The sequence below is a fragment of the Sander lucioperca genome, chromosome 19, assembly GCF_008315115.2.
Source record: "Sander lucioperca isolate FBNREF2018 chromosome 19, SLUC_FBN_1.2, whole genome shotgun sequence".
NCBI classification, from domain to species: Eukaryota; Metazoa; Chordata; class Actinopteri; order Perciformes; family Percidae; genus Sander; species Sander lucioperca.
In genome coordinates, this window is record NC_050191.1 from 27,486,738 (window position 1) to 27,503,120 (window position 16,383).

A 16,383-nucleotide genomic window follows, 5' to 3' on the forward strand; every position below is an offset into this window, starting at 1 on the left:
AGGGCGGCCTAAAGCCTTTACACCTTTTTATGGTACATACAATACTAAGGTATTAGAATAATATTTTTTTGACATATTCATATATTTATACATAATTTTTTTAATGTTAAACATACATGTAGCACAGTGAATCCTTAAGCGTAACTGTATCTGTGGATGGCTAACATTACCTTGGCTACCTTCCCTACAGGCCAGTAGCCAGACCCATCGCCAGACCTCAGTCTTAAGGGGGGCATATGAAATGCATGGGAGGGCACAATTATTATTAGCCTACAGTATGTATATTTATAATAATCGTATACTCTATTCGCGCAGCACGTAATCATCACGTTAAACATAACCAACAGCAATATGACCAGCTAGCCTATAGCCTACACATTACATAGAAGCAATGTAAAACACGTGACTATACAACATATTAGATGTAACACCAGAAGCATCTCTCAAACATTGCATTTTAAAGCAGTCAACAGAGGGATATGCATTGCCATACACACGCACAGAGACTTTGAACCTACCAGTACTTTGAGTGGAGGCAGCGCTGTCCTCTCTCCAGTCCCTCCTGTCAGTTGAAACTGCATGCTTATTTAAGCCCTTGCATGTTTCCAATCATTAAATCTCTTAATGGAGAAGGTCACGTCCGATGATACAGATTTGAATTTCCTGCAGGCATAACAAAATGTGGAGTCCTTTTCCACCGAGTACTCAAGCCAGTCCTTGTTCAAATACCAGCTAGAGGAAAATGATCGTTTTTTTTTAACTAAACATTTTGACTGGATATTTCCTCAACACAACCTGTTTGGGTTTGTCCGTGCCGAGGTCACTCACACCCACTGATTCAACAGGCAGTGGCCCAAATGCTTCCCCAGTCGCGGTTGCACTTGCACCTGCCAGGCCCAGGGTCGGGCTCCACGGAGCTACTAGAATCAGGCTCAGTTGACCAGGGTCTCCTTCTCCAACTACAACATCAGGAGGCGTCGGTGTCGTATCCAATTTGGCAGAGGAGACTGTTGGTGGGCTTTTCAACCACTAACGGATATCCATGACGAACTGAAGCGAGTAAGCCGGCGAAAACTCATCCAGCTTTCAAAAATGCGCGGTAACTGTTGAGCGGCTACACTGATGTAGGCTATGTCACGTACGTAGCCTAACTTTCTTTTTAGTAAGGCCGTGATAGGCTGTTGCAGTGTATATTCCCATCAATCAAACAAAATCACACCATTGTTTCTTTATGTTTTTTATGCTTTAATGATAAAGAATGCAACATTAATGCAACACAAAAGTAGCAACTATGATAATATAAAATTAAAATTAAAGTAATTTTTTTAAGAGATCTGTGCCTCAAGTGGGGGGGCAGTAGCCTGTCATCAATGTTGTTTAAATTTAAAAAAAAAAAAAATCACAAATAGGCCTAGTATTTATTTTTGCTAATAAGCTGTTGGACTCGTTTTTATGTATATTTTTAGACATAACTTTTTAAATGATTAACTTGGGGCCCCACCTGCAGTTACTCTAAAGACCCCCTGTTGAAGATATCTGCACTAGCCTACCTGTTAGCTAGCTGTTAGCGCTACCTGTTAGCTAGCTAGTTAGCTGTTAGCGGGCCGAGGGAGCCACTTCACTCATTAGGGCTCCTTTAAGCCTCTCTCCCCCCGCTGCCCCTCCTCATTCTCTGCATGACGCTCCCTCCGCTCTCCCTCCCCTCTTTCTAACTTTGTTTCGTCCCTAAAACAAACGTCTCAACAACCATATTGATAATCTTTCTAAAATCACTGCTGTGACGAGAAAGAAATGAGCGTTGTGCCGACGGGAATACGTTATTGTGAGCAGCGCTTCTGACAGGTAGGTCGGCTAACGTTCTCGGCTTTTCCTCCGCTGCTCCGGCTCTTTCTGTGGTCGACACACGAACAAGGCTGCTTTGTGCGGATAGGATATTTGGATTATCAATAGCATCGATAACTGATATTACTGTAGCTACAGTTCACTGTTTGGTGGACAGTCATTCATAAAACTAAAATAACCTCCAGTTGTATGACAGCAGACTTTTTAAATAAAACTGAAAGACTTGTTGGAGGAAAAGTTCGCATAAAGTTTGAAAAAGTACCCTAAATGTAGGTTTATTCCCATGAAACAGAAGAGGCATCAGTGTCTGCGGAGGGACTGGGCGGCGGGCTTTTTATGGGTATAATAACTATAATTCCTGGTGTTTGACAGTTTACCTTCTTACAACTGTGGAACAATTGGGTGGCAGATATTAATCCGTCATTACTGTATTTGAATAGTACTAAAATGACTGGCTACAGGCCTGAGGCAAGGTTCAAATCTGAGTTCAGTTTGCATTGCTTTTAGCTTACTGGTTTTACAGTGGCAACACAACTGCATGTTGTTATCTTTTTGCTGTGTCTAATTATTCCCTAATTAATTAAAGAATAGAATACAATTACTATCACTACATAAAATGACTCAAAGTACCATAATGTGAGTAATGTCTGTAACACTGTAAGCAGGGCCGCAGCTAACATGAGGACCCTGAGGTCTATGGCATGTAGTTTGTACGTATTGGGCCGTGTTACCAACAGTAGAGGAGTTTATATTTTACAATTTAAATCATACGCCGCAGGTATTTTCCTGGCTGTTTCTGGTTTGTACTTGGTATACTTCATTTTTTTATTGCTTTTAGACAAAAAATAGATGAATAAACAACTAGGGATAAGTATTAGGGATCGACCGGATCAAGGCCGATACCGATTATTAGTAGTTGTGAAACCGATAACCAATATTTGGAACCGATATGCATTTACAGTAAAAATGAAAATCTTTAAGTCAAAATTAGGATTTTGGAATGTTAGAAACTCCAACACAAAACTTTTGTTTAAATGATTTAAGTAATTATTTAATAAATGAGAAACTTTCAACATAATCCCCAGTAACAGAGAGTCAGATAGTGTTGTGTGGGGGGGGCATGAAGTCAGACTCAGTGGGGAGTGAAACCGAAGCAGAGGGACAGACACAGAGCTGTAGCCGAGCCAAAGTACAACACTTTTTAATTCATTAACTTTATCAGTTATCCGGCAAATAAAACACTGAGACAGATCATCTGCAAACTGTCAAAGATTGCCCCGATAATCGGTCAGGCCGATAATTGGTCGATTCCTAATATAAATGCTGTGGTGAACATGAGGAGGGTGGACTTATAGCCAAGACGAAAAAAAGGTAGGTATTAACTAATCAGTCTCCCTGCTATACCTCTATACTTGACACTGTCCGACTTGGATCCTCTGTGCTACAGACACATGAACATATTACTCAGCCCTATAAAGGACTTATTATAGCATTCTGGGGATGGCTTGGAAACAACAGTACATTTTGAGAAATATCATTTTAGAGCTGCTACAACTAAAAATCGTTTTCTTTATCCACTCATCTATTGGGCCTCATTGTTTTTCTGATTAATGAAACAATCTCTGTCTATAAAATGTTAGGAGAAATAATCGTTAGTTGCAGCCCTAGCACAGACCCACTACCGGTCCCTACCAAAATATTATCAGTTGAATTTAGTGAAATAGCCCAAAGCAGGTAAGTTTGAGATCAGTCTTATTCCAGCGTCTGCAGTAAGAATAGATCCTTGGCTCCTGACAGTCTCACTTTCACAGCTTTAGTGTGAGAAGTAGACAGTGAGAGTCTTTCGTCTTGGCTACAAGTCCACCATCCTCATGTTCACCACGGCATTTTTTTAATAGGGATCGAGCAATTATGGGCCTGGCTGGTTATCAGGGCCGATATTTAGCAATTTGCTGATTATCTGTATCATTTCTTAAGTTAATTTATTAAAAAAGTGTGTTACCTTGGCTCCGCCACAGCTCTGTAGGCAGTCTGCAACACTTGCAAACAAACTGTTAGCACGTCAAAACTCCAGGAAGCTTTTTTAGTTTTGATTTATTAATTTTTTTGACTGTGTATTATGTTTAAAGTTTCAGTTTGATTAAATAATTACTTAATATGTGTGACATGCACCTACAACACCAAAACAAATTCCTTGTATGTATAAAAACCGTACTTGGCAATAAAGTTTTTCTGATTCTGATTCTGATTCTGAATAGCATTTAAATAAACTTTTGTGTTGGAGTTTGTAACATTCCATAATTTTAATTTTGACTAAAAGATTTTAATTTTTCACTGTAAATGCATATCGGTTGTAAATATCAGTTATCTGTTTCATCAACTAGTAATAATCGTTATCAGCCCGGAAAAACCAGTATGGGTCGACCCCTCATTTTTATAGACCACCTTGACCGTTCCTTGTTAATCAAACACAACACATAAGACAGCTCGGTGCATTAGGATGGAGCCCAGTCTAGACGCTGCTGAAATCACTACCAAAGGGTTTTCCAGCCGGCCTTTGCCAAGTGCTCCACAAAGGTCATGGAATTTACTCTCATGTTCAGAGCAGAGATGCTGGGCCAACTCTTGTCCTTCCGTAAAGCACAGCACTTTGGTTTTAGACGTGGTTTTAGCAGACCAGAGTAATGTTACTGCAGTAATGGGCCATTTATGACCTCCAGGCCTGCTCGGCTGGCCGTCTGGGTGTGCATGGCTCGACTCGTCTGCGCGGTTCAAAATTAACTTTATTTTGTCCACCAGCCAAATAGCTAGTTCATGTTCAAATTTTCCCAGCCACTCAATAGATTACCATTGTCTTTTATTTTTGGCTGGTGAGTGAAGCAAATCTACCAGCCACTTGCATATTTTACCAGCATTTGGCTGGTGGATGGGGCTAATTTTGAACCCTGGTTGTCTGACGGTACCAACTCAGAAATAAATCTTGGGAAGTGCATATTAGGTAACACAGTGTGCAGTCGCGTGGCTATAGTAAGTGCAGACTTTATAGCAGAAGGGTATCATTGCATTCTTGTGAACTATAAAGAAATTAGATTTGGAGCAAGTTTAAACGACAATGACTCCTACATTATGGCATAGTAGTGTGATTGGTTCTTAACTGTGCCTCTCTATAATGGTCTACATTACTATGGAAAACCTGCATCATCGGGACTACAGCTGTATCTAATTATTCGAGGAATGCAGGACTTTTTGTAAGAAAAGGCTGTGCAGAATATGGGCTGGCTTTCTCAAATCCTTCTCTTCCCTCCACTGTTCCCTCTCAGCTGTGCTCCTTCGGCAATGCCACAGTCCCCTCTCTGATGAGACGATGAGAACCCACACCCGTGGGGCCCCCACAGTCTTCTTCATAAGTCTGCTGTGGCCCCTGCTTGCCCCGGCGGCGGAAGTGGACCCCAGTGGAGGAATCCCCTTCATGGGAGGCAACTACAATGGCCATCCCATGCTGTACTTCAATCGGGGCGATGTGGAGGAGCTGCAGTACGCAGCCACCGGCACTCATCGGGACATGGCGAGGAGGATCCGCGAGGCTGGGGAAAGCATGCTGGAGCATCCCGAGATGTACCTGCCCCCCTGGAGCCCCGCAGAGTTCAGCGCCCGCTGGAACGAGGTGTACGGAAACAATCTGGGCGTGCTGTCCATGTTCTGCGTGCTGTACCCACACAGGGCCGGGGCCCTCGACCTGGTCAAGGACTACATGGAGAGGATGGCGGCTCAGCCTAGTTGGTAGATTTTCTGTCTTTTTTATTATTTCATCTCTTTAGTTTTGACACAATGATTTGAAGCCATGTGCAACAGTCTATTCACTGTGAAATATTCTACGTAAGAAATTCAAACCACCTTTTTACTTTTTAACGAGACAAACAGAAAATCTGGTCAGAGTTTACAGATTGATATCTGGCTGGGTATTAATGCTAAATCCTCCCCTCAGAGGTTTTCTAGTCCGCCCCATCTCCGGAGCGCTCTCACTTTCCTCCGTGGGCAGAGCTCTGGTAAAGATGCATTGTAGTCCGATAAGTCTGTGGTCCAGGAAATATGTTTAGCAGCTGTTTGCTGAACATAAAAGGAAATTAAATGTTCAGATGTGAGCTGAATAGCCCAGTGCAGGGGCCCCGAAGCTCAGGGTCCAGGTGACCAGACAGGGTTCAGGTTCCCACAGATCCCTTTTTAAAAAATGGATTGTTGTCCAAAAAAGTCTGGATTTTTTTGGAGGAAGACATTAGATTTAAAATAAAATGAGCTGAAATGATCCAGTAATTTAAAAGGAAAGAGCCAAGACGTTGCCCTTTGAACCACTGGTTTACAGTTTTGCTACGATGGAATATTAAATGGCCCTAGGATTGCTGAGTTCATAGATTGAAAACAAATTAATTTAAAAAGAGTGCACAATGTAAACACAAAATTAGCTAAAATAATGAAAATCTAAAGCTAGATACTCAACATCAGGTAATGAAGCAGGGCCCAGTTTGGTCCTTATCATCTCCTTTGATATTGTGTTGTAGTAGTGAATATTCCCAATCAAAGGTACTGTTGATCACATTAGCACTAACCCTAAGATCTCCTTCTGTGACGTACGTAAATAACGTAGTTAACAGGAAAGAATATTGTGTGTCGAGATTTATTGTATTTTCCTCTAATGCTCTAAATAATACACAGTTCCATAGATTTTAATCACAGATACATATGTACAAAAAATACTAGTGCTGGGACGATATGCTTTTGTCCCCGATTCGATTCTTTAACGATACCTGGGTGCCGATTGGATTTGTATTGCCATTTTCATTTATTTAGAAGCATTGCGATTCGATAGTATTGAGTATTGCGATTTTCTTTTACTTTCTTTAACAAAAACTAAAGTTGAATAATGAGACATTTAAAAAAAACTGTTTTCTAACGTATAAAAAATATATAAATGAAAAATATATAAATAAAAAATATCGATTCTAGCATAAAGAATCGCTTTAAAAAATCGTCGCAAAAAATAAATCGCGATAAATACAATTTTTGATTTTTAAGATTGTGAAATAAGATTGTGTAGGAATCAGTAAACAATCCTTGACATACTTCACACTGTGAGAATCAGCTGAATCCATCCATTCAGCCCATTTTTGGACAATCTTCTGGCTTTACAGAGTCAGCCATGGCTGAACACCATGCAGGCATCAGCCTTCAACGGTGCTTCCGTGTTTCCCTAAGATTGTAATTAAATTAGTGAAGTTAGTTCAGCCTGCAAGGTCAAAGTGGCTGAGAAGAACAGCCATTCACTACGTCCTACAGCTTTCATTTCAACGACTAAAGGAAGGAAGGTCTCAGATAACGATGCTTGGAGAAGGTGTTGGGGACCATGGTAACCTTCTCCTGTTCATTCACATATATTCACATCCTCTCACACAATTAGTGCTCACTAGCTACCTATGGGGATTTGTTAACATTAACCATCTTTCTTTTAGTTCAAATGTATATGTAAAAGCATGTACATGTATCCATAAACCAAAGTCATCCAATGCCAAAATGTAGACACACTTTACCTTGTTCTACACAAAAAAAAGGGAGTTTTTCCTTGCCACTGTCGCAATAGCTACTGCTAATGCTTGCTCTTGAGGCAACCACTGTAATAGTTGGGGCTTCGTAAAGTACAGAGTTTGGTCTAGACCTACTCTATCTGTAAAGTGTCTCGAGATAACTCTTGTTATGATTTGATACTATAAATAAAATTGAATTGAATTGAATTGAATTCTAATGTTTACTTACAAAACATTACACTGCATTAATATATATGTATTATTTTTATTGCAGTGTGGTGGGATCTCTAGACATAAGACACCAACAGTCCACAGAGGCAGAGCAAGTGTACGCCAGCTGTCCATTAAAAACATAAACCTTAACTCTACCTTCATATTGAGTATTGTGGCTGCAACAACTCTAAAGTTAAAGAGACTAAAGTTTCTCTTCCAAAGGGGATGACATCATATGTTCATAATGCTACAGAGACATCAGGGCCAGCGGTTGATTACCAAAGGGCTTGCCTAGATACAACTGTTCAAAACCAAATTTTCAAACAGGAATGATTTCAATGAATCAGCCACATATTCTAAAGGTTTATTTTCTCTCCTGAAAACATGGCCACACTTAATAAACGTATAGAAATGATTAAAAAAAAGACACGCACATCCCTAGTTCCCAAATGGGATAGATGATGGATCCAAACACTTCATTATTTAACAATAACAGTTGTTGGACAAATATTAAAACAGTTATGGGATGCCTGGGTAGCTCACCTGGTTGAATGTGAGCCCCATTTACAAACCTGTCAATAAAGGCCTAAAAATGCCCAATATGAAAACAGTATGAGCCTGGCTGTAATTCTCCACCATTGCCGATGATCGATGCAAAATTAATTCTGGCATACTTAGCTACCCCTTCCACACAAGTCAGCTCCCCAAGTATCCTGAATAAAACAGGCAGAGCAAGAACACTTCCAGTCATTTGGACTGTACTTATGTAGACTTTGAATTGCAACAGTAGTTGCGCTGTGACTGATGACTGATGTCCACGAGAACACAGTCCAGACAAGAGTGCAGATTGAGAAAGGAAGGACTTTAATTAAGACATAGAACATAGTCTTCATCTCACAAAGGCAAAGTTTAATTTGTAGGCAGTAAAACACTGCTTGTTCTCTGGTATGACCAGTAGCTCATAGTGGCTGGTGTTAATGTGCTAATGTCAGACAGTCACACTTTAGATACATATTGCTCTATCAGTCTGTTCTTTGCCTTTACAAATCTTCTCTACTTGCGCTATTTTACATTTGTTACATACATTTTAGCATTCACCATTACCCTGGTTTTGTTTTAATAACAACATATCCACATTTGATTACATGCAGATATCCACTGACTACATACATTATTTGTAGTGTGACTACTTTAGTCTATTCTGACCATTCCTTTCCTTGACCCAACATTTTTACTCCCTAAATCCTGATTACAAGATTTCTTTTTTTTGTCATCGAAGGTTCTATAGTTTAGTATTTTGTAAGATTCGATCAACTCAGCATAATTTTCAGTTATTGCTCAAGCAGCTCAATCCGTCTCATTTGGCTGCATGGCTGCTGTGTTGCCTCCAGCCGTTGAACAGGTGGGAGGGAGTTTACACAGCTTGGTATTAATGCAATTTGCAGGACATTTTTCACAATTTCAGTATGTGTGCCACAGAGCAGAAGCAAGAAGCCACTGAGCACGTGTTTTCAAATCCTAACAACACACTGTGAGTTTTCTCCTTGGCCACACTTTTATTATGGTCACTGAACCTCTGAAGGCTTGTGCAGAGTGGCTCCAGGAGTTAGTCAGCTGTGGTATTCACATCCTTCAATTAAGTCTCCGTCAACTCCAGGAACCATGTTCCGACGGGGAACTTCTACTTTGTGGCATACTGGTGCCTGCTTCATTTTTTTTCTTTTTACACAGTCTGTGCAAACATACAGAAGGGAGATTCTGTGTGCTTTGGCATAATTCAATATACAGCCCAACTGTGACTTGGCATACATTTTATTATAGTCTTCCCTTTTGCTATATGGGCAAATTGCAACATAAAGATGACAGGAAGTCATTTAAAAAAAAAATGACTTCAGCTCCCACTTAACATGTGGAAACCATGTATTACCAACACCAAATGTTTTTTTTTTGTGCCATTTCATGCTTTATTTCCAACACACTTTAAGGGCACTTTCACACCGATAGTGTGAAGTTGGATTTTGCATTTGGTTCTGTTTGCGCTGCACTTTGTCAAACGGCAGACTGTGTAAATGGACTGTATTTATATAGCGCTTTTCTAGTCTTAACGACTACTCAAAGTACTTTTAAATAGTACAGGCACAATTCACACACGCATTCATACGCTGGTGGCCGAGGCTGCCATACAAGGTACCACCTGCTCATCAGATTAACATTCGCGCACATTTACACTCTGATGGCGCAGCATCGGGAGCAATTCTGGGTTCAGTGTCTTGCCCAAGGACACTGCGACATGGGACTGCAGGACCAGGGAGCCAACCACCAAACTTATGATTGGTAGGCGACCGCTCTACTGAGCCACAGCTCTAAACAAATGTCACACGGTCAAAATGATCGTTTGTTTATTGGACTGAATATTCGAGTGAAACTCGCCGACACTTTTGGTCTCAAATTTATAACGTCTTGGGTTTTCTGGTTCTGTTTAGTGTTTCTTATATTTTAGAAGAAGGCGAACTATGTGAGCAGCTGACAGACAGCAAGTGAAGGAGTGAAAGAGAGATTATGATGTGTTGTCACACAGATCACCAGCGATGTGTGCTCAGAATAACTTATGGATCTGAAAGTTAGGGCTGCACGATCACGATTATTTTGATCAATATATTGATCACGATTAATTATCACGATTATTTGTTGATTTTAACCAAAACAAATTTTATTGTCACATAGGCTAATTATAACTGCTTTCACATCCATATTGTGCTACATTCCTCTTTTGTTGAAGGATACTATGAAGGAGCCATTTCAGCTGTTGTGCGACCGCTTTCCAAACATGCGCATTTGCCGTGAAAAGATACAGGCAACGCAATTTTCTGTTCACGTTAACGGCGCATGTTATCTACCGGACGAAATAGCAACGCAGATTACGGTGCCACTTAAATGTCTGCGTTTCGCTCTGATGCTCCAAAACAGACGTTAGAGGCAACAGAAACATCGCTGCACGTCACGCTAGTAAACACTAATAACACGTTACACAGCAGCTAACGTTAGCCTACCATTAGCTAGTAAACACTAATAACACGTTACACAGCAGCTAACGTTAGCCTACCATTAGCTAGTAAACACTAATAACACATTACACAGCAGCTAACGTTAGCCTACCGTTAGCTAGTGAACACTAATAACACGTTACACAGCAGCTAACGTTAGCCTACCGTTAGCTAGTAAACACTAATAACACGTTACACAGCAGCTAACGTTAGCCTACCGTTAGCTAGTAAACACTAATAACACGTTACACAGCAGCTAACGTTAGCCTACCGTTAGCTACAGTAGTAACTGAATTAAACACAGCTAAAATGCTGACAGCTAAACGGTGTAGAGTGACTGTATTTCACTGTAGAGTGATTTACGGAGCTTTGAAAAAAAAAAAAAACGTTGATACAGAGCGTTCTATGAACGGAATGAAGCATTTTAAATATCGCTCGATCAAGTGAATTTGATCGTGGGAAGCCAAAATCGTGATCGTGATTAAAATTTGATTAATTGTGCAGCCCTACTGAAGTTATCATTCCTTAAATCAGATTTTGCATGCTAGTAAATGCACTTTTCTTACCTAAAGTGAACTGAAATCTAGTGCACTTGGAAGCAAACTGAGACCCCCGTTTTCAAGCGTCTGAGCCCCGAGGGCAGGGGGAGAGGTAAGACCGAGCCGAGATGCTACTTTCAAATCTTGCTAGCTTTTCAACCTTACCAACCCTGCCTTCAACGGATGTCAAAGAAAAACACAGCGTTGTTCAACAAGTCTAATTCAAATCATATATATGTATCCCCGCCCAAAATAAAACTAAGCTGTAGTAATCCAAATGGCTCTCTGAAGCCGGTTTCTTATATGAACTCCGGACAATATCCGAGGAATCAGCAACGGTAGATTTTCCGTGTCAGACGTGTTCTGACTTCCTGGAAATCCTCCGTTTGGTTTAGACATTAGGACATGATATGGATTACACCGCGGCCACAGAACCATTAATAATTTGGTAATAAACAACCGAGTCTCCTGTCTGATGATTTTGGCGTCAGCCCTTACAGATAGAAGTTCCTGAATCTCGTCGTCTCTCCAGTTAGACATTTTCCTTGTGCGTCTTCGTGTAAATCACCCGTTTTCTTTTTCGGATGTTTGCTTAATCCCCGTTCTTACAGCCGCACGTCCAACGTCATCAACACGGCCACCCGCTCGCTTTCAATTCTCACACTCGATATGACATTACACAGACTTTGTCCTCGGGGGCTGGAAGGGTAAAGACCGTTTAATGTCCAGTCCAACTGATTGGGCCATTTGCGTTCTCACATCACAACTCTTGTGTCTAGACATATTCAGGGTTGCAGTGCATGTGTGAAAGGGGCTTTAGATCAGCTCTTTGGTCTAACAGGTGTCACTGTTCATTTTGCACTGCATTAACGTTAACAGTTAGAGAGGAACAACCTGTCAGCGGCAGGTTAACAGCTGTGTTTTGTTATTGAAAAGCCGAAAAGTACTGAATTCATTCCCTTATAGTAATATATTCAGACACAAGACACCACTGTGTAGACTAATGCAGTGCAAAATAAAGAGTCCGGGTTGTCAGGCCATGGATAATGAAAACGAATGCACGATGGCGCTACCCATGTACCGTAACATAACTGACTGATTAGTAGTGAACCTGGGTCCACTGAAGGGCCTCCGATAAGAACCAACCAATTGTGACTGCTTAATTATCCACAGTATGTGGATGCATGGATGGATGTAGTTCCAAAATGATTTAAGTACTAGGAAATACATGCTGTCAGGGTCCAAAATTAACTTTTTTCTGGGTCCTCCAGCCAAATGGCTAGTGAATGCTCCTCAAAAGATAACCATTGTTTTTTGGCTGGTGGGTGAAGAAAATCTACCAGCCACGTGCATGTTTTACCAGCATTTGGCTAGTAGACGGTGCAAATTCTGGACACCGCATGCTGTATAACTAAGTTACAAATAAACGATAAACATTAAATCCCAAATTAAATAGACAGCATTCAGTGTATCTGTCTCCATATCCTTTATTATTTTTGGCAAATGGGCTAACAGTTAACAAAGAAAACGAATCAGACATGCTCTGTAAACAGATGTATAACCATGGCTATAAACTGCCGCCTGCTCACAGAGCTGCTTAGATTGTATGTAATTTTGTTTTGATTGTTTCACTGTTAAATAAACTTATTTGAATGAAAGCGTCAATGAACGTGGCCAGACATCATGGCGTCTGTGCTCTGTTAGATTTCAACAGAATCCTTGTGTATATTTCAGCGTGATTTATTGAGTCAGTTTAGCACGTAGTTTCATCACCACATCTGAAGTTACCTTCTCTTTAACTACAGTGAGCAGAATGATTGCAGAACACCTTTCTCTCTTTTACAACGTCAACACTCAGAAGTCAGCATTCTCAGATCCTAGTGCCGGTTAACCAGGAGACAATTTGCAAACACTACACTTTTACTGTCTCTTTATTGGTAAGCAATGGTGCAGCAGTTGTGGTGTAAAATGCTACTTAGCATCTTTATTTTTGCTTTCAAAGTAAATCACTGTTTTACAGCTGTGGTGGGGATAATTAAAAGGCTTCTTGTTCATGACAAACATTTTCCAGGGCTTCATTTAAAGAGTGAACATTTCACACCTGATTACCATCCAGCGTTTATTTTCCACCTGCTCTGCATTAGAGCCCGACCGATAAAGGATTTTTAAGGCCGAAAATCTGATATTCCAATATATCGGCCAATATATATTTAAAAAAAAAAAAAAAGATTTCCCTAACATTAGTTATTTGTAATTGTAATAGTGAGTCCTCACTAATATAATATGATAATGCAGTTTAAAAATAAACTTGTTTGTTTTTATTGTCACAACAGAACAGAGGAACATCAAAATATATTAAAGTTCTGATAAATAATAAAAATACAAACTGAAGATATGAAACTTAAAGGGTTAAACACGAGTGTAGCCAACAGGACGTTGTAGAGCGCCCTCTGGTGGACAAACTATGCAACGCCAACACTCAGAACATGGTTGAAGGGGGTTTCGTCCATTTATATTTTATTTTTTAAATATTCATTTATCTGCCATTATAAATGCCGATACCGATAGTTTGGAAAATGCCTAATATCGGCCGATAATATCACCCTGCCGATGTATCGGTCGGGCTCTACTCTGCATATGTCTCGACGCCTCGCCTTTAGCCTATGTGTTGGTATTTGTGTTGCAGGTTGGTTAAAGATGCCCCCTGGGATGAAGTTCCTTTGGCGCACTCTTTGGTCGGGTTCGCCACCGCTTACGACTTCCTGTACGAGTACTTGAACAAGGGCCAGCAGGAGCGATTCCTCCAGGTGATCGGCAACGCGTCCCGCCTGATGTACGAGAAGTCCTACGTCCGAGGCTGGGGGTTCCAGTACCTGCACAACCACCAGCCCACCAACTGTGTGGCGCTGCTCACAGGAAGCTTGGTGTACATGACCCAAGGTTAGCGATCAGGAGTCATGTCTTTGTAATGTGTTTTTAGAGCAGGGCCGGAGCCAGACGATGTAAACATCCGGGGTTGAGCCCAAACCTAGGGGTCCGGGGGGCATGCTCCATTTACGGCAGCTATATGCATTATTTTTCAAGCCATTTGATTATAGAAAGCCTAAAAATCTGAAAATCATTTGGGCAAAGCATAGACAGTAGTTGCCAAGGAAAGAATCATCCTGTAGAGCTACATCCTGTTTTTTAGGATGTAGCTCTACATCCTTCCGAAACCAGAACACAGCCAATGTTGAGGATGACTTTTTTTCATTCCTGCCACCTAAAAAGAGGCAAGAATTGTCTGATGTTATTATTTTACAGTTACATAAGACTGGTAGGGTTAGAATTTGGTGTAAACTGCATTACTAATCTTGAAACGAAGGCAATATTTCCCCAGTAATGGCTCCATTGATTTGACGTCCAGTCTGAGGGGAAATGACACAAAGTGGAAATTAAAGTTAAAGTTAAAAACCTCAAAGATTCGGGCTTTTGAGTAAACGTTGTGGAGCCCCAGGAGCTCCGGCCCTGGCCCAGAGCCTAAAGATGAACATGTTGGTCAGTTTGTACTGTGTGTCAACACTTTGGTCCAGAGCAGGAAACCTTTACAACCAGTGGCTAAGATTGGGGTGAGATTTGCTAGAGAGATATTCACATCCACCAAAGGAGGATTGGGGAGTATGAATATCCTCTTGTATTTCCTTTATATCTTCAATCAAAAACTGTTAATCATCGGCTCTGACATGAAACGACAGATGATTTCCTCCTTCTCTCAGCCAGCCAACTCGTTGCAGCTCTGTGTGCAGCTTTAGAAACCTGCTTTGCTTTGCTCAGCATTGACAAGCTTCAACTCAACTAAAGGAATTTCATTAGTCTGGGTTTAGTCTCACATGGTCTCAAGGCTGATTCAGAGGATTTACACCCGACTAAGGTACTGTTGTAAAGGGATTACAGTTAAAAATGTCATTTTTGACATAGCAAAATGAAAATATTAAATATTAGGGCTGGGATGATATACTTTTATCCCGATTGGATTCTTTCCCGATACATGGGTGCTGATTGGATTTGTATTGTGATTTTCATTTATTGTGATTCTAGGAGTATTGCGATTCTCTTTTCCTTCTCGAACAAAAACAAAAGTTGAATAATACACTTCTAGAGACAGTATATCATGAGACATTTCTAAAAACTGATAGTTTTCTAAGAAGAATGACATCACATGTCAGTCAGTCAGTCTGATGTTTATTTCATTTATAAAGAACATCATAAGATGGATTTTCTGCTTTTCTGCTTCACTCTGTTTTACTAGAAACAGATATGATGTCAGCGGTACCGTGTAAACAGGAAATATTTAGTTGAAGTTCAGTTTAGTTCATTATTGGTAAAAAAAAAAAGTATTCTAGGGAAAATAATCTATTTAAAAAAACAATTTTCCCCACCCCTATGAAATATTGGTTTAGAACAGTAGCTCACAGTAGTAACTGTAGCTTTATTTAAAAAAAAATACTCATTCCCATCTGTACTTCCAGATACTTTATCAGCATGTTTTGCTCATCCTGCAGCAACTCTTTAAAGAGGCTTGGTGGCAGATGTAGCAACCTTTTGGGACCACATTAGAAGAGTGGTCGCTACGGTACCTTGGTAGTGGCTGATGGGGATCCAAATAAATATGAAATGAGCCTCCCTTGAAGAGAGTTGCTCAGTGAATGTGAAGTCATGTTGGCTCACTGTGGCTCTCTGAGGCTTTTTTTAACAGTTTAATATGAATGTTGAACATTTATTTCTGCCTTGATTTACTATGTTACTTACAAGAGTTTCCAGGAATCAGTGTCTCCTGGTGAGTGGGTCCCCTGGGTTTGAGTTGATTGGGTTTCAAAGTTCACACAACGTACAGGAAGATTTAGATAGATTAGCAGGTTCAATAGATAGTTATAGAGTTAGTTGGGCTGCAACTAACAATTATTGTCATGTTGTCTTCACATCTGAGAAGCTGGAACTTGAAAACTGACTATGACTCATTGTTTATCATATGAATAGTTGTTGATTCATTTTCCATCGATCATCTAATGCAGGGATCTTCAACAGGGGGTCCGGGACCCTTAAGTGGTCCTTAAGGGGGGCCTCCAAAGGCCTCCAAATTATTGATAAGTTTTTTCAAAAATTAAAAAGTTTTAACATAAACCCAACATA

The 16,383-nt window shown here is 40.5% G+C and overlaps 1 protein-coding gene across 2 annotated transcripts in view; it reads left to right on the forward strand.

Moving 5' to 3' along the window:
* Window positions 1-1,589: 1,589 nt before the first annotated feature.
* The window catches only part of dse (dermatan sulfate epimerase), a 29,687-nt gene continuing 14,893 nt past the window's right edge, over window positions 1,590-16,383 (forward strand). The window contains exons 1-3 of one of the 2 annotated variants that reach the window (XM_031285664.2): window positions 1,590-1,842; window positions 5,163-5,622; window positions 13,901-14,154. In XM_031285664.2, the coding sequence (XP_031141524.1) occupies window positions 5,207-5,622; window positions 13,901-14,154 (670 nt within the window). In that variant the 5' untranslated portion in view covers window positions 1,590-1,842; window positions 5,163-5,206. Of the gene's footprint in view, window positions 1,843-5,162; window positions 5,623-13,900; window positions 14,155-16,383 lie in introns of those variants that run through there. The other variant, XM_031285665.2, reaches the window with a different exon arrangement.